This window comes from Sitophilus oryzae, unplaced genomic scaffold (genome assembly GCF_002938485.1).
Source record: "Sitophilus oryzae breed Bouriz unplaced genomic scaffold, Soryzae_2.0 scaffold_810_pilon_pilon, whole genome shotgun sequence".
In the NCBI taxonomy this organism is placed as follows: domain Eukaryota; kingdom Metazoa; phylum Arthropoda; class Insecta; order Coleoptera; family Curculionidae; genus Sitophilus; species Sitophilus oryzae.
Window position 1 is genome coordinate 4,809,276 of NW_022147429.1, and position 18,463 is coordinate 4,827,738.

An 18,463-nucleotide genomic window follows, 5' to 3' on the forward strand; every position below is an offset into this window, starting at 1 on the left:
AATTTTCTGTTTGAGATTTTTATACCATTTTTTTTGCGGAATAGTGAGCACTTGTAATTTCTTTTCCCGATTATGAACTGTTATTGAGTCGTTAAAAAAACGGTTTAGGCTTAGGTTCTCACAATTTTCATGTGTAGGGGATATTATAGGAATAATACCCCACAACAAGCTGGATTTAGACCAAATAAAAATTGCACAGCACAAATCTTCAACCTTACACAGAATATCGAAGATGGTTTTGAGCGGTTTTTTTTTGGATGGTTTTGATCTCTCCTCAGCTTACGATACTGTGCAGTATAATCTCATGTTACATAAATTATATCAAAAAACGAAAGATTACAGCTTTACCAGCCTCGTTACAGAGTCATTTCTCCAGAACCGTAGATTCTATGTAGAACTAAATGGCAAGAAAAACGCTACCTCAAGGTAGCGTTCTGTCAGTAACCTTATTCAACATCTACAGCAACGACCAGCCACACCCCCTAACACAAAAAGTTTTACTTATGATGACGATCTGGTGCTAATATCTCAAGCAAAAGATTTCGATACAGTAGAAATGTATCTAATAAATGGGCTTCACACTCTCACGGCATATTATCAAGGTAACCATCTAAAACCGAATCCGGCTAAAACCAATGTATGTGCTTTTCATTTACAAAAATTAAACGCTGGTGTATTGAATGGCATGGAGCTGGAACATTGCCGTAATCCAAAATATCTGGGGGTTACACTGGATCGTTCGCTGACATTTAGGAAGCACTGTTTAAATACAAAACAAAAAGTATCTGCCCGCAATAATATTATTCGGAAGCTTACAAGTAACGGATGGGTTGCTTAACCAACAGTAGGTACTCAGAACGTAGGCACCAGTACCAACAAGCATATTCTGCTGCAGAATATGCTTGTCCAGTTTGGTACAGATCTGCTCGTGCCAGTCATGTGGATATTGCGAGACATGTCGAATAACATCAGGCCACTAGATATAAGAAAGGAAGCTGCCGCTAACACAGAGAGACATAAAAGGGAAGTAAACACTGCTCATCCGTTGCATGGACATCAACCTCCCCTAAATAGTGTGAAATCTAGAAAGATCTTCTTAAAAACTATTATCGCTGACGGTGTACCTCCATCGATGCCGCGACAAAACTTGTGGATACTGAGAAATGCAGATATCGCATCATGGATGCCACCTTCTGAATCTTTTCCGCCAGGTGCAGACCTGTAATGAAAAACATGGAAGTTCCTCAACAGACTAAGAAGTGGGATTGGTAAAACAAAAGATAACATGGCTAAAATGACATCTATATAACTGCCCTCGGTGTCCGGTCTCTTGTACGCTTGACGCCTGTTACGCGTGAATTTTGCTTTAAGTTGGTTTTCACTTCGGAAATAGAACGATTCTGGTCCATTTAGTGGAGAGGACTGGTGGTTAGGAATCGTGCACATATTTGTAGTTAGGGAAAAAAATTGGAGAATTATTTTTCGCAGAGGAGAAAAAAAGCTTTCACACCTTCTATTCGCGCAGGTTTTAAGTTCCTTTATAAATGTTTAATAATTTTATATAGTTTTTTTTCTGAAAATCCCATCAATATACTAAAAATACATCAATAATGTACGTTCATATATTCTTAGTAATATTGTTAATAATCCAAAATATAGAAAATATTAGTGATGGTGTGAGGGTCGCTTTCAAATGGGGTGCTGCTCGCGTCCTCGGTTGGTTCCCCGTGTTTTCGGTACCGGCGCCGCGCCGCTCGCGGAAGTGGGGATCCACTGGCGCGCTATCTAATCAGAGCCGTCGCCGTCGGCCGCGAATTCGTGCACCAGGCGCGAGCGTGCCGTTGTCGCAGCAGTTTGCCGTCAGTTGCCGACCGGAGTTCGAGCTATTCGTCCGCAGGAGCGCCGTTCCTCAAGTGATTCGTTTGTGTGTGTGCGCGCAAAATCGTGCAGCAGTGAGTGTGTCAATTCGGCCTGCCTTCCCGCTCTCTGCGCTGATGGACCTCTGAACCTGGGAAGATGGCCGCCGACTCGGGAATGGAAACGTGCCCTTCGCCGGAAATCGCGGACTCCAGGAAGAGACCGCTGGACGGGGACACGGAGAACGGAGACTCGAAGCGGTCGCATTTTAGCTCAGGTAATGCACGTCAGTCACTCAGTCAGTAGGTTTGTTGTTTGATGGTTGCGCCACGGTTCGGCGCGCGGGAAGGACGAATCAATCGTCGTCGGCGTCGGGTGCCGCCGCCGCCGCCGGGCCCGATCAGCTGGCAATATCTCTTGCGGTCGCGAGTGGCCGTGGACGCTGGTTCCAGCGCAGCTCGTGACGTCGCGACGCCCGCATATGCCGGCCGCCGCCGAGGACCCCAAGCCGCCGCCGCCACGCACCCGCTCTAATGATCCGGCACGACGATTCGTTCTTCCTGCGGAACTTGATGAATTCCTTGCCCGCCGCCGGTGAGTTTTCCTCATCGCTTTGCTCCTCTCTGGACTTCCTCTGGGGTTGGGTCCATTCATGTCGCATACCGTCTCTCATCATCCGCACCACCGCCGCATACTTCCTCCTGTGCTTTTGGGCCTATCGTCCGTCGTAGGCAGCGCGTCGCACTGCCACATCACTACGACGCGCTATTCCTGCAGTCGCTACGTAACACCACCGATCGCGCTGATACATAACCTGTACCAATTTCAAAAAAGCATCTGTTTAGTCGCTTAGACGTACTTATAGACTTTATTGTTTTTAGCAAAAATCATTGATTTACTTAATGTCATCATGATCACATATCTCTAGAACATATTTATTTTTTTTTTGCATTTATTTACAGTGAACAACTACATAAATACATAATAAAACTTGATTATGAAAGAATCTAAATATTTGAACTTTTTAGCAAACCAATTTAAGATTTGAGTATAAAAATTAATAACCCAGATCATTATTTTTTCAAATTTCCATTAATGATCAAATTTTAAAACTGCCCGAGAAAGTAGTTTGAAATTGAAATATCTTACGTCATCGTTTTGAAATTCTTCCAGTGTGGCAACACCCTAAACGCCAAATATCTCGATAAATTCGTTTAAAATTATTATGATGATAATGTCATATCATTATTTAGATTTGATTCTTACATCAGATCCGTTTATTAAAACATTTTCAGATAATATTCAACAACGTAATAATTGATGACAATAACAGTGTATTTATTCTCAATGCTTAAAATAGTCGATCAAATTTTTTTCTTTATATTAGTCATATCATTTTTAAACCGTCACAAATATCTTCATCGTTATTCCTGACATTTCTACTCCTTTTATCAAAATGGCTTATTTATTTCAATCTATTATTTCATTGTAAATATTTCACTTTTTACATCTTCAGTTTTAAAGTTGTATACTATTGATGATTGTCTTGTCATTCGTGTTGTTAAAGATGCACTTTCAATTCGATGACTTTATTTTGGTTAGGTTTGCAGCAGATGTACAGTACACATAATAAAAAAAGGTGTTGAATTGTCTTGGAAATGATCATCGCTTAAATTCCTCTATTATTTTACATTAAAATTATAGCGATTTTCATTTCCAAGGTAACTCTGACGTTGCATTTTTCGATCGTATGATATATGCTTTACGTATTAAAAATTTGATATATATTTTATTACTTTTTACGCAAAAGTTGTATAAAGTTTGTCCAACGGGTAAAAGAAGATTTTGGCACATGACGTCCAAAAAAATGACACAAAAAATACAATTTTCCTGTAACTTACAGGATAGACAACTGTTACTGTTTAGTATTTTGTCGTTAGACAGGTTATAGATATATACTAAATTAAATAGTTTAATTTTGTTTGCTATAATAGCTACTAAACATAGAACTTCTAAGTTTGTATCCAAATAAGATACTTGATTGGAAAATGTTTACTGAGATACGCGGTATATAGAAAATTTAATAAATCCCCGTATTTTTTTCTAAATGTCTGATCTAATGCACGTACCTACAACGTACATGTATGTGCTAAGGTCATTTATTTTTTCGTTGTATGCCAGTTAAACGTGTGACGTCCGTCAAGGTTACGTAGCAACATCATATTTATTTTGCATTTTGTTGCGAGTTACATGAACGCATTTGTTGAAATGTAGGCACTTAATTAGACTTAGTACGAGGGTTCACGTGGTGATTTTTGGACTCGAATATTGAAAAAAATACAATATAAACCATTGTCGTCGATTTCCATTTTGTCGCAATATACACCCACCGGCACGAAAAAAGGGCATCTTAAAATTTTGATGTATTTTAAAATTTTATATTTTGTGTTCTAGTGGACTGATTTTGATGATATTTTGGGCAATATGTAGTTAAATTATTTGACTTTTTAGTATCTCTTTTTAAATTGAAAATGAAAGTTCCCATCTGTTATACGTTATCCCATCTGTTATACTGTTATCCAAAATTATACGGGGGAACACAAAATGTTATTTAGGTGAAAGTTTGGGACACTCTGTGGAATATGTTAAAAAAGTAAGGAATTTGAAAAATATATCATTTAGTTGCATGTTGTCTGTTCACACTCTGTGGAATAAGTTAACAAACCAAAAAATGTAAAAAATAGTTTATCATCTAGATGTTTCTTTTCTCGACAGTTTGTTTTTTGGTTCGTCTCAATAGCTTTATTTGTTTTGAAGATATTCCTTTTTGAAGAAGACACTAACATTTTTTCGTAATTTTTATATTAAAACCATGCCATTGCGTTTGGTCTATCTCTTTGTCTAACTCCCTTTGGTCTACAATTACCCGAGTACATACCTATATAGGTACTTCTATTAAAGATTAATATATTTTTTGTTAACATTTATATGAGATTTTTAGAAACAAAAAATGGTATTGTGAGGTCATTTTTGTGAACTATTTTTAGATCTTTGTAGGTCGACTTTTCAATAAATAATTAATTTTACTTTTTCTAGCTAAATATGGTTCAGAAATCGTTTCATTTGGATATTTTATATAGATTTATATTTTTTTTTATTTATATATTTTTTATTTATATATCATAAATATTGTATTAAGTCTTTTGTTATAGTATGGTGTTATTTAATAGATTATTTATAATTGAATTTGACATTTAAGTAACGTAACTGGCTTATTGCTAAAATTCTGTTCGGTATTTAAAATGGATGTGACATTTGAAGATATATTTGATATTTGTCTATGAATATAAAATTATAAAATATCGAATCACGATCGATCTTGAATAATATCCTCCAAACTACGTTTACATTGTATTTGATTTTATTATTATCGAACCTTGTAACATTTAAAATATAGGTATGCAATTCCCACACATTTATTGTGTTTGCTTTGGCTGTGTCCTGTGTAATTCTGTGATATTTGGAGTAGTATTATTTGTAGTACTCGTTACTTGATGCGTCATTTACTTGATCCGACGCGTCATTTACTTGACCGATTTTTTAAGGTTGGCCTTAAGAAGGTTGTAATTTATTTTTATATTGAGTAAAAATAATTTTTAAATGGTGTAGTTTAATTCGAGAAAAATATTTTTTTGGAAATAGATTTGTGTCTGGAAGCGTTCTATCCATTTTGAATTTTTCTTTAGTTGGTGTTAATTTTTGACAAATTCCATTTTTTTTGACAAATTCCACTTTTTAGTAGTGATGTAGATTGTATATGGGAGGGAGGAAGTTAATCACCGCGACTTTATAGATCTATTTTGTATCCGTTTCTTGTGTTATAGATAGATAAGATTTTATTTATTCCAAAATATAATGCTCCTTAGAAGCGTGGAACAATGTCAAAATAAAAAACAATAGATATACTTAAAACGAAAAGAAAATATTTAAATTACTTATAATTTAAAGATTAAATTAAATTATATACCAACAATTACTTATACAGGGTGCTACAAATTCGAGGTACGAGCATTGGTAACTCGGTAACCGTAATAGATACGAACATGGTTAAATTGGGGCAAAGTTGCGCTTTGTGATGTTTACCAAGATGCCATCAAAAAAGTTTTAAAAATTTGAAGGATTGCTGAGTTTTTTGGAAAAAAAAACGAATTTTTTTGAAAATCAATTTTATTTTTTCCTGTCGTTATTTTTAAGAAAATCAAAAAACAAATTGCACATTCTCATAGCCACTTTATTAGGGCTATCTGATAGTAGCTAGAGACCGAGTTAAAAATTAACCAGAATTAAAAAATGCAGGTCCGTATTTAAAAAAAAATAAGTTGGCCTCTGTATCTCACAAATTATCAGCTATTTCGTATTATTTACATTTCCAGTCTAGAGAAGAAGTTCTGCCGCTCATCAGCAAAAAAACTCCTCCATAGAATAATATACCTTAGTCAACAAAAACCGCTTTATATTTTTACATTTTTTGGCAATTTGTGTCCCCCTTTCTTAAGATATAACTCATTATACAGTCCTAGGGTTTTGACAAAAGCCAGTATCTGAGACGGTTTTACAGAGGGTAGTTCTCCATCTCCGATATCAGTCGTACCAAAGTTTATGGTACGAATGGTTGTCGTCTCGGTGCACTCAGTGATGAGGTGTTCTGATGTTTCCCCATTTTCCCAACAGAATCTGCATTCGCTGTTATCTCGCCTATTTCTTAGCTTCAATGTACTGAGTTGTTTATTGAGGTCCTGTTAAAAACCCCCTGACAATCCGAAGATTGTTTTTATTTAAATTAGAAATCTTTGACTTTTCTCGGTAGTAAGTCCTGAGAAACTTCTTCGAGTGTCCGATGCAGGATTCCCGAGAGGATTCCAAGTTCTTGAGTTTCGCTTTGAGTTATTGGTTTTCACTTGGGAAGCAAAACGGTTCTGGTCCAGTTAGTGGAGTGTTTGCTCCTTTTTTAGCTAGATCGTTTGCTTTCTCATATTATCTTCTATCCCTTGGTGGGCTGGTACTCAGACTAGGATGACTTTATTTGCTTTGCCTAATTTGTTCAGCTTCTCTAGGTATTTTTTGGCCAACTTCGCATTGATTGATACTGAGTTGATCGCTTTTAATGCTGCTTGACTATCAGATAAGATGGCTATGTCTTGTTTCCGATAATTCCTATCTAAGATAAGTTGTACGCATCATTCGATAGCAATTATTGTTAGTAAGTGACGTCTAGAGATTGACTTCGCCAAAATTATTATCGATTGTTATTCTCCAGCCGTTTTCGACGTCGTTTTTTTCGATCATACCGTATTTTGTGATAGGCTTCTTGATGGGAATGGAATGGGCTCGAATGCCACCCACTATAGTGACTCATAAATTGTTAAATATCATTTCTTCAAAATCAGTAGCACTTAGTAGTATGTTTTAAACATAACATCAGAACGTGTGACATTTATGTACTGTAATCTCATCCAATACAATGTCTGTATAGTAGAATTTACTAATAGGGTGAAACGTGACGCAAATAGGGCTCTATTCAGAGGGATAATTTGAATCGTCTGATATATCATTGTGATATTAGAGTTGTATTAATAACTTCAAGCTTTCATAGGAAGAAGGTTGTAGGTGGAAGTTTAGTTCGGATAACATGTAGGATGTACGAAGATAGGTTTATTATACACTTTGGGCAAGAAAAACGGGCAACTTAAATTTTTCATGTATTTTAGAATTTAATATTATTTTGTTCTAGTGGGCCGATTTTAATGATTTTTAAAGCAATTTGTAGCTAAATTATTTGGCTTTTTAGTGTATCTTTCTCAATTAAAAATGAAGTTTTCTTCTGTCAATTATATGAGGGAAGACAAAATATTGATATTTTGGTGAAAATTTGAAACACCCTCTGGAGTAAGTTGTAGAATGTAGAATGAGTAAGAGGGGGGGTTAATCACTGCGCCCTTAAAGATCTATTGTGTGTGTGTGTGTGTGCCCCCCTTCCTTTAGTAATTGCATAGTCTATAACCCATCATACCCCTGTTGTAGAGGGGACAGGGTATTTCCCATCCTTCTCTGACAACAGTTCTTCCTCCAAGGGTACACACCCTTCCACGGTTGGAGTTTGGCCCTCCGTGCCGCCCTTCACAGTCGAGGAGCTTGCCTCCGGCTGGGGAACCCGTGAGGTGGAGCCTGGAGGATCTGTCTCCATTTTCTCCACTTCTTTAACTTGGTCTCTCCTTAGATCTGATACTGGTGTTGTCCCGTATTTATAATAGAGGATATGTCCCTCTTTCTCTATTGGAGTAAGTTAGCAAAGTATTGGAGTGGAGTAAGTTAGCAAAGCAAGGAATTTAAAAATAATTTTATCATCTAGGTACATCTTTTCTCGATATTTTGTTTTTTGATTTATCTCAATATCTTTATTTTTCGGCTTTTAAACAAGCAAGGAGCGCAATTTTAGCATTTATTTCGGGTCCTTATCACCACTTTTTCTTACTGTTTCTGTAATGTTTCTGTCATTGAAAAGTTATATTACTATTGGTTTTAAATTGATCATGGTAGAGATCAACTTTTGGACTTAAACCGTATCTGTTACTACACAACAGACAGTAATAATATAATTTTCCACAAACAGTGACATTACATAAATCATAAACACTATTTTATAGGTTTGTTGACTAGGACCAAAAGCAAAGGAATGGTTTTAATGTAAATCATACGAAAAAATGTTAGTGTAGTCTTCAAAAGCTAATATCTCCAAAATAAATACAGCTATTGAAATGAATCAAAAAACAAACTAACGAGAAAAGAAACATCTAGATGATAAACTATTTTTTACATTTTTTGGTTTGTTAACTTATTCCACAGAGTGTGAACTGACAACATTTTGTTTTCCCTAGTATAATTGACAGATTGGAACTTTCATTTTTAATTTAGAAAGACATGCTAAAAGTCAAATAATTTAGCTACACATTTCTTAAAAAAATCATTAAAATCGGTCCACTAGAATACAATATATGAAACTTTAAAATACATGAAAATGTTTAGCTGCCCTTTTTTGGTACTGGTGAGTGTATGCTCAGTACTATGGTACCACCTCCAATTAAATTACAAATACACAGTTATTACTATCTCAAGATCGAAGAAAAAACAACGGCGTTAAGATGGCTTAGAAATGACGATCGATGACAGCGGTCTATATTTCTAAGTCAAGTCTTTTTTCCGTTTTTTTCCGTTCGTATGCTATACCCATTTTCAGATCAAAATTAGTAAAAATATGCCTTAGTATAGGTAGGATCTTTTTTCAATTAAACTTTGAAACTTCGGTATCTCCTTAGAATATATATATCCAAAATAAACTTCTACCTGTCGCCTGTACCATTATTGATGGCTTCAGGTTATTAATGGAACTTTAATGCGAGACTGATATCTTACGGAACTCAAATAATTCTTGTATAAATATTTAATACGTCAGTGTTGGATAAGAAACTCTCTATACCAATTCCAGAGTGAAGAGAGACGGTGGAAAAATAGAGAAAAATATTGGAAGTAAATACGAATCTATTTGTCAGATTTTATCAGATTTGTAAGATATATCCTGTATGCATTGAACTGTAAATTGTTTCCATAGATACTATTAATTCATTACATTGCCGTATAATATTTGTTGCTGATAAATAGGATATACTGACTAACATATACACATACAGTAAAAATGTATGACGGAAGAATTCCTTACATGCAAAGAACCAACCTTTCTGAAGCCTATTCCTGAAAGTACGACGACATTGTGCAGTGGTGTTAGGTCTAGGATGACCTCCATTGCTGCTTTTGGGTATGTTCTCATAGTACCTGTGATGCAGACGCATGCCAGTCTCTGTACTTTACACAGGTTTTACCTTGCTGTACGTTGCTCTAATTTTGTGTCCAAAGCAACTGATCCCTTGTGATCCATAGGTAATTATGGGTATTATCATGGCATCCATCATATATGCGCAAAAATCTATTTTCCGCCAGTCTTCTGCATATCATGAGAGCCTTTGTGGTTTTGCTGGTAATGTTCTTAATATGCCTGTTCTAGAGAAGTTTAGTGTCCAGAGTTATTCCCAGATATTTGACTTCCTGTGATGGCAGTATTTCCTTTCCATCTAGATGGATTCTTTTCAAGGTTTTCAAACTTCGTTTTCTGGTGAATCGCACTACCGCGATTTTCTCTGAATTGATGCCCAACCCGACAGTCTTGCGCCATCTCTCAGCAATACGGAGTCCTCTTTGGATAATATCACACAGGGTACCTTTATGTTTCCCCCGAGCGATCATTAACTATGTCATCTGCATACCTATGCAGTGTATTTCCCGTAGAGTTAGTTCGAGTTTTCTGTACAGAAAACCGACCAGTATTCCAATCTGCAGAAGAGGAAGACAACCTTGCGGGCACTTTAACGATCAGCGAAAGAGAAGTACATCTAAGTCTCAAAAAAATGAAAAATGGACGGTCATCAGGTTCTGGTAACATTGCAGTAGAATTGTTAAAGTGTGGGACCGAGAAATTGCGCTGGCGCCTGGCAGAGCTGTTCAACCAGTGCTGTCTGCAAAATAAACTACCCCAAGAATGGAGAGTGGCTCATATAGTGTCTATCTTTAAAAAGGGAAATCGCAACGACCCCGGTTGTTATAGAGGCCTGAGCCAAGAATACAGGTAGAAATAATTTTTGTTGTATAAGAAATGGGGCGAGAAGTTTAATTCAAAAATAATTACTCCCTACTTAACTACGCTAAGCACAATATTGAAATTTAGTCAATTTTCTTTGCAAGTTATTAAGACTTAGGTAGGAGACCCCTACGTACAGATGGTACTTCAATGGTCTTTTAACGACTTTCGTTCTTAACAAAGTTCTGCAATTAAAATATTAAAATATATTTATCATATTATAAAGTTAAATCATTACAAATTTTATCCTGCAAATAAATGCAATGAATTCGGTTTAAAAGTATACGACATGGTTCATGTTGTTTAGCAAAACATGACATTTGAAATATTTTTTTTTATATAAAAGCCGAATAGTTTGATGGAACTATAATCAATTTGTTTCAGATTTAGTATTTTCTTCCACTCTTTTTATTCTTTTGATAAGCGGAGTTTTTAAAGACTGTTCCTTTTTGTGGTTGTTAAAAATATTTTTTGTTTTTAACAACCACAGAGAAATCAATCGAATGATTTCAAGTCCAGTCATTTTTACAGAAACCAATTTTTTTGGTATTTATCGGTTATATAGAAACATTATAACTTAGTTAATTCTATAACATGAGAAAGAAAATATTTTTTGTTTAGCATTGAGTACTAGTACCACCGAAAAATAGTTATTTTTTATACAAGACGATAAAATAGTATTTTATCGTCGTGTATGAAACAATATTTTTTTTTCATAGCCGAGTTACGTTTTAAATATTCAGAAATTATTATTTCAAGGAATTTATTAGGAGTAGAAAAAATATTGTGCTGGGTTGGCGTTGGTTTCTATGTAATTTGACAAATAAATAAAGCTGTCTCTTTAATTGTCAGTTTTGAGTCAATATTTTTTTAATTCTCTTTCGTGTCGATTGCTGATTGAATTGGAGCCAGAAATGGCTCAAAACGAAATAAGTAAATTACCAACAGATATTCAGGCTGAGGCGACAAACGCCATATCTAAACTACTTCCATTTAAATCCCGATTAACTTATGAAAAGGAATACAAAAATTTTTAAAAATGGAAGCAATTAAAAAACGTGCGAGAAGAAATAAAGTTTTTAACCTATCCTCGCTGTTAAAGTATCATTTAATCTACCCTTGCGGTTAAAGTACTATTTTATCTACTATTTTTGATAGATATACAGACAGTTGCTATGGAAAAAAATATAATTAATGCACTTAATATTTTATACTTAATCTACAGTAAAAGTCAAAAAAAGGACTTGATGCGAATTTTTCAAACTAACAAAAAGCAAAGAGTCCAAAACTATATATGTATTTTTGGTAAAATTTATAATGAGCCATTTCATCCATTCCAAATATTACACATTCATGGTTTTGTAATATCGTTATGCGATTCTAATATATGTATTACCAGAAAACTAGAAAGCCTTGACATTTTAACACGGTTCGACATCTGGAGGAGGCCCTACTACCAGAAAGGTTGCGCGCCAAAACTTTTCGTATTCGAGTCAGACAAGAAATCTATGACATCATCACTAAATTTGGTCATTAGAGATGGGGTATTCTACTCGGGCGATAAGAAGTGACTTTAATCGTTTGTAGATTTGTAATTTTAGAGACTCTGTTTCAGAACATTATTAACTCGCCTCATTGGTGTAGATATTTAGTTTTTAGACCATTTTGAGTTCATACTTAAATAATTATTTACGTATGTATATATTATATATATATATATATATATATATATATTTGATACCAATTAAACTTTTAGTTACGTAATCGACGGCGCAATTTTTAAAGTCGTAAAAGTTAACCGGGCTGACTAACTAGAATTTAAATTTCCCGCTGTGGATTCAGGTGGTCGCTCTGCTGTACAAAATGTCAAGTTGCTACATTTATTTATTTATGTCCTGACTTTTGTTGAATGATGATTTGTTGAGTTGATGAATGACATTGTCATTCGTTCTGACATTTTAGTATTGTATTACGAGTTTTTGGTTTAAATAATTCATTGTTGTGATACTTTAAGCTTAAAAAATTTTACTAGGAGATCTTGCACTCGAACATTGTTCTTTTTAGAACCTATTTTAGTGTGTAAAGTGTAAACAAGATAGCTTAATAGCCGTAAAAAACTCATCGCAACTTTATTAGAATATTTTGAACGGGAAAGCGGTAGTAATGTGGGGTTGCCAACGGTCCTCTCTTTTAGAGGACAGTCCTCTTTTTGATCTCTCTGTCCTCTTTTCTTTCGCGTATTGAAAAAGTATTTTTGTTTACACGCCAAACTCAAAATCTAAAAAATTTTCGTCTATCGCCACAATGTTTTAAAAAATTATTAATCTGTGTCTTTCGCTACTCACACTCATTTGAACAGAAAAGAAAATGAAGAATGTGGAAGAATTGTGGAAGCGATAAACATGTTTAACTATTTTATGTTTATTTACTGCTAGCTTATATTTTGAAAAAAAGCTTTGTTGAAAATGGTAGTTTTATTTTAACAAGTTTTGAGTATAAATATTTTTAAGAAAGTAAGAAAGACAATTAATCGCATACCGTTGGCATAAATTTTTGGTAAATAAGACATTTGGGCCAGGTTTCATTTTGGGCCATATTTTTTATTTTGAAAGTTGGCAACCCTATAGTAATGGTCCTTTATGTCCCTTAAGTGCTGTTAAGAAGGGTGAGTTTTGTTGATGTAAATAATAACTGTTTATATATTTATAATTAATTTATTTTTGTTTCTTAAAATATTTTGATTAAAAGTAAATAGGTAAAAGTGGGCAACGCTGTGCCGGTCAAGCTTAATCACGTGACTAAAAGTTTATTTGATATATACTTTACGTATGTAAGTGGATATGTGTTTCTAATTATGCACTTCAAGTTATAACACATGCACTGATAGTTAACATTATTTAAAGTAGCTTTGTAATCGGCTTCTGCCATTCCCCATTCTTGAACGCTACATAAATAACTCTTCAGTGTTGAGAAACCAGTCTATAAAATTAATGGTATGTCATTTAGCTAATCCATCATAATAACATTTTAAACATAGATAATCTAATATTAAATATCTAATTGATTTCAATATCTTTCTCAGAAGCTGAAAGCATATTATTTAACAATTTATAAGATTCTATACGGTTACATTTTTCTGGTTATTGTTATCCGAAATAAAATGATTGTAGGTATATGATTATTATTAGATTGTAGGATGATTAGATTTTTTTATGAATTTCAAGCGTAAAACAAGGAATTTACAATCATTTAGCACTTGGATTTAGCAAAAAATGGATTGAAAACATCCATTTTATTATTAGTAGTTATTTAATTCTATTACTATTTATTTCACACCAAATTGGTACAAAAAGCAACAGGTGCAAGTAGAATTATGATATAGACAAAATGTCATAGACTCTTTGCCTTATGAATGACCATGAATGGGCAATGTTGAAAATGTTACTTTTGTTATTGGCTTTTGATCATTGTCTGGACAATAACGTTATTGGCTATATATTATTGGGAAATTTTGAAATATACCGGGTGCGTCTCGAAGGTGGTTCATCCCTTTAATTTTTGTATTTTTTGAGATAAAAATCGAGATTTGCTATGTTATTATATGACATAAATTAGGATTGATTAACGTATTCAATTGTTTTTGATCATTTCCTGTTTCACCGGAAATTACTACAACTTTTGATTTTTAAATGGTACCCTCGGTATATTTCTCCTTTATTCGATAGAAAATGAAACTCTGAATAGCAAGACATATCATATGTCAACTTTTGACATTTTCGCTTAAAAACAAATCGTATTTTAAATTTCAATCTAGAATGCCATGGCTGTGTCAAAAACACTACTTTGTACTCTTTTGGAAAAATAGTTTTGAGCGTCTAATGTTTTTCGTGTCTTGTCAGAGCCGATTAAAAGATGTCTAAATCGTATTTTTAATCATAACTCAATTTTTCCAAATAGAACAATTGTTGCTCGTTAGCATATTTGGAAAAAGCATTTTTTTACGAATAATTTGGCACCACACACTTGGTATTTTGAGTCAAATTGTCGTTATGAATTGCATGTTACAATTTCAACCACCAATTTAACCGTATCGTCGGCTTCATATGAAATTTGCGTAAGTCCACTTTTTACTAAAATCTGGATTTTATGCCATTTTGTTAAGCAGGTCGAACTTCATAAACCAACATTACGTTTCAGCTATTACTTACTAGATAGCGCCACAGAATACCGAAATGAATGTTGCCTAAATCCGACGTTATCTGTCACAACGTGAATTTTGCGTAAGTCCGCGCATTTAATACTTTAATCGTGATTGAATAGCTTGTGTTCGCAATTCTTGCTTTCAATTATTTAAAAATAAGTTTCTTGGTGATACAATTGTCGTTATTAGCTGTCAAACAGTCAAGGTAAGTAAGTTTAGTCAAAAAATATTCCATACAAATGATTGTTTATAAACAGTAGTTAAAAATAATTAGCTATAGGACTTGGGCACTTTTCTTTTTTAATGTGAAATGGAGTTACGCAACTTCCAAATAAAAATGTTAATGGTAAAATGGTTGCGTATTTACATGAAATTTGCGTATGTCCAAAAAGGTAACGAGCTTTCATGTGATATTTACCTAAGTCCGTTAAATTATCCAAACTAAAGAAAAACATTTCTTTTAACATTTCTAAATTTATCTTTGACAAAAAAAACATAATTAGAAAATAAAAATGCAGAATTGTTATTATTATTAGAGAAAAACTGTTTCGCGTACTGTAAAATTTTCATTTTGGTACTTAGGCAATTTTCATATGAGGCCGACGATATGTCAAAACAATGAAGAAAATGTCAGAAAAATGAAGAAAATGTCAAAAATTGACATATGATATGCCATTCTATTCAGAGTGTCATTTTCTATTGAATAAAGTAGAAATATACCGAGGGTGCCATTTAAAAATCAAAAGTTGTAGTCATTTCCGGTGAAACAGATCAAAAACAATTGAATACGTCAATCAATCCTAATTTATGTCATATACTAACATAGCAAATTTCGTTCTTTTATCTGAAAAAATAAAAAAGTTATAGGGGGTGAGTCACTTTTGAGATGCACGTGATTAAGTATGACAGCGTTACCCACTTTTACATATTTTCTTTTAATCAAAATATTTTAGGATTCAAAAATAAATTAATTATAAATATACATATAAACAGTTATTATTTATATCAACAAAACTCACCTCCCTAACAGAACTTAAGAGACATAAAGGGCCATTACTACCGCTTTCCCGGTCAAAATATCCTAATAAGGTTGCGATGAGATTTTTGCAATGACTATTAAACTCTCTTGTACACTTCGCACTAAAAGAGGTTCTAAAAAGAACAATGTTCGACTGCAAGGTCTGCTAGTAAACATTTTTTTTTATTTAAACCAAAAACTCGTAATGCTAAACTAAAATGTCAAAACGAATGACAATGTCAGGAAATAAATAAATAAATGCGGCAACTTGACAGCTACAACCTGAATCCCCAGCGCGAAATTTAAATTCCAGGTAAGCCGGTCCTACACGATGCTTAGTACGTATCATTTTGCATAGTCTTGGACAATATTGCAATTCACAAGTGTGTCTCCTACACGATGCGGCAAATGTTCATGTATCCAACGTTTGAAGATGTTTGACACATCATGTGGCACCCGCTTTAAGGCCTGTTCAGAATAGGAGCGACGAGCGTCGCGTCGCGATAGCGTCACGACGAGTGACGCGATGGTGTTTCAGAGTGGGAGCGTTGCAGCCGCGTCTGAGACGCGTCGAATATTCAACAACACGCTTATTTTCAGTTCATAAAATGGCTGCAACAAGAGCAGTTCGGGCAGTTCGTTTGTTTTAGTTTCTGGACACGCCATATTATTTTGGCCGATTAAACAGAAAGTCGGAATTCACCCCATAAATAGAGAAAGACATTTGTTTGGCGAATTCCACCATTTATACTATAAATTGAGCTTTGTGTTCCATAACGGGGGTCTTGACTGAATTTCTGAAATCAATATTTCGGCAACGTCCTCCTCAGTGGAACACATTTTAACGTCTGGTCGCTGGTGCGACGCGAAAAAATCAATTCGATTTGTTTTCGTCGCTGTCGCTGGAAGCCATCGCAACGCGTCGCTGCGCTGGTCGCTCTCACTCTGAATGCTGGGATTTGATAACACTAGACTGTTTAACCGTCGACGCGTCGCTCGTCGCATCGATATCGCGACGCGACGCTCGTCGCTCCTACTCTGAACAGTCCTTTAGTCAGACCGGCGGCGAATATATTCATGGTTGGCAACAATGAATTTAAAAATCGCGCCCTCGATTATGTAACTAAAAGTTTAATTGATATCAAATATATGTGTAAATTTTAGTAGGAAAATAATTAATCTTATCACTTCTAATTATTGTGAATAATTTACTGCCGATCTAAAAGATTCTATAAGTTGTCCATACGGCAAGTCCAATACCCTTAAATACCATTAGTCCATGACTATTTTTGTAAATATCCGGGCTATGATGCTATTATTCAATGAAATTATTGGGTACTTACGTTACTGGTCGGGTATTCTCATCGTAAATACTCTATAAAGGGTGTCCCACAATTAGTGCGACAAATTGAATGGTTGTAAAGGGCATCAAAACAAGTCATTTGAGTATAGGAATCCATGTCCGGAAATGTGCCGTTTTGGCAGGAGGTGGAGTGAAACATAAGTTTCAAAAGTTGCATTATTTATTCAAAACATTTACAAAACTGCTCAAAGTGCCGTCCATTCTGTTGAAGACACAAATGCACATGCCTGGACGGCACTTTGAGCAGTTTTTGTAAATGTTTTGAATAAATAATGCAACTTGAAATTTACGTTTCACTCGACCTCCTGCCAAAACGGCATATTTCCGGACATGGGTTCCTATACTCAAATCACTTGTTTTGATGCCCTCTATAACCCCTTTCAGTTTGTCGCACTAATTATTAGGGACACCCTGTAGACATCATTGTCCGTAACATATTTGTATTAATTTCATTGACAGATTTTCATTCTGGTAAATCCACCCATCCCTAATACTTGAGAGTTTGTGACTCTTGGGGCATAAGGCATAAACTAGTTTGCGGTTTTAGACATTTTTCGGGACGTTCCAGTCAGTGTTGTTACAATAGGTACAATTGTACTATTTTGGGTACATTTGATAGTCAAGGAGTACATAGGTACAATTGCAAGAAAAAATGTACAATTCTTACTTCTCAAACCCAAACTAACCCAAACTTAAACCCACGTACATATTTTTAGACGAACGGTAATACGCGATGCGTGGATTTGAAATGCAGAGGCACAGAATTATACATCACTTGAAATGCTGTTCAAGACGCACGGATGTCAAACGTAAGTTTAATATCCATGCGGTGAGTAGGAGGGGAGCTAATCACTGCGACCTTAGAGATCTATTGTGTTCCGATGTCAAACGTGACGTCACACAATTAGTTCCCATTTAATCAATGCTATTCAAAGCTCTTTGTAGTTTCTGTATTGCTGTCCTCCATTTGCAAATTTCAAGTTCCAGAGCTTTACGCCCTGGGCTGCTCAGAACGGTTCTGAAAGGAGCTGTGCGAGATAGCCTGGTTTATGACTCAATTGAATGGAGGGAGAGTATCGCGTTCTTGAACAGTTCAGAGCTGCTCAACTGCGTGAAAGGAGGACAGCATATGGTGTATAATTCCGTGAGGGTGCATCCACATTATCCTATAAAAAGCGGATCGGCGGCGGTGTATCGGCGTAACGACCTTGAATCGATTCCCAGCAATTCTATTGGCTGAAAAATTCATCTGTCAGAAATTTTATCTGTCAAATTCAC

General features: G+C 35.0%; 1 protein-coding gene across 4 annotated transcripts in view; it reads left to right on the forward strand.

Annotated features, from left to right (window-relative positions):
* The window catches only part of LOC115888956 (RNA-binding protein Nova-1), a 208,641-nt gene that overhangs the window by 9,837 nt on the left and 180,341 nt on the right, over nt 1–18,463 (forward strand). The window contains exon 1 of one of the 4 annotated variants that reach the window (XM_030908842.1): nt 1,828–2,134. The exons of 2 other annotated variants lie outside the window; for them this stretch is intronic. In XM_030908842.1, coding sequence (XP_030764702.1) covers nt 2,017–2,134 — 118 coding nt within the window. In that variant the 5' untranslated portion in view covers nt 1,828–2,016. Of the gene's footprint in view, nt 1–1,827; nt 2,135–2,280; nt 2,452–18,463 lie in introns of those variants that run through there. One more of the 4 variants, XM_030908843.1, reaches the window with a different exon arrangement.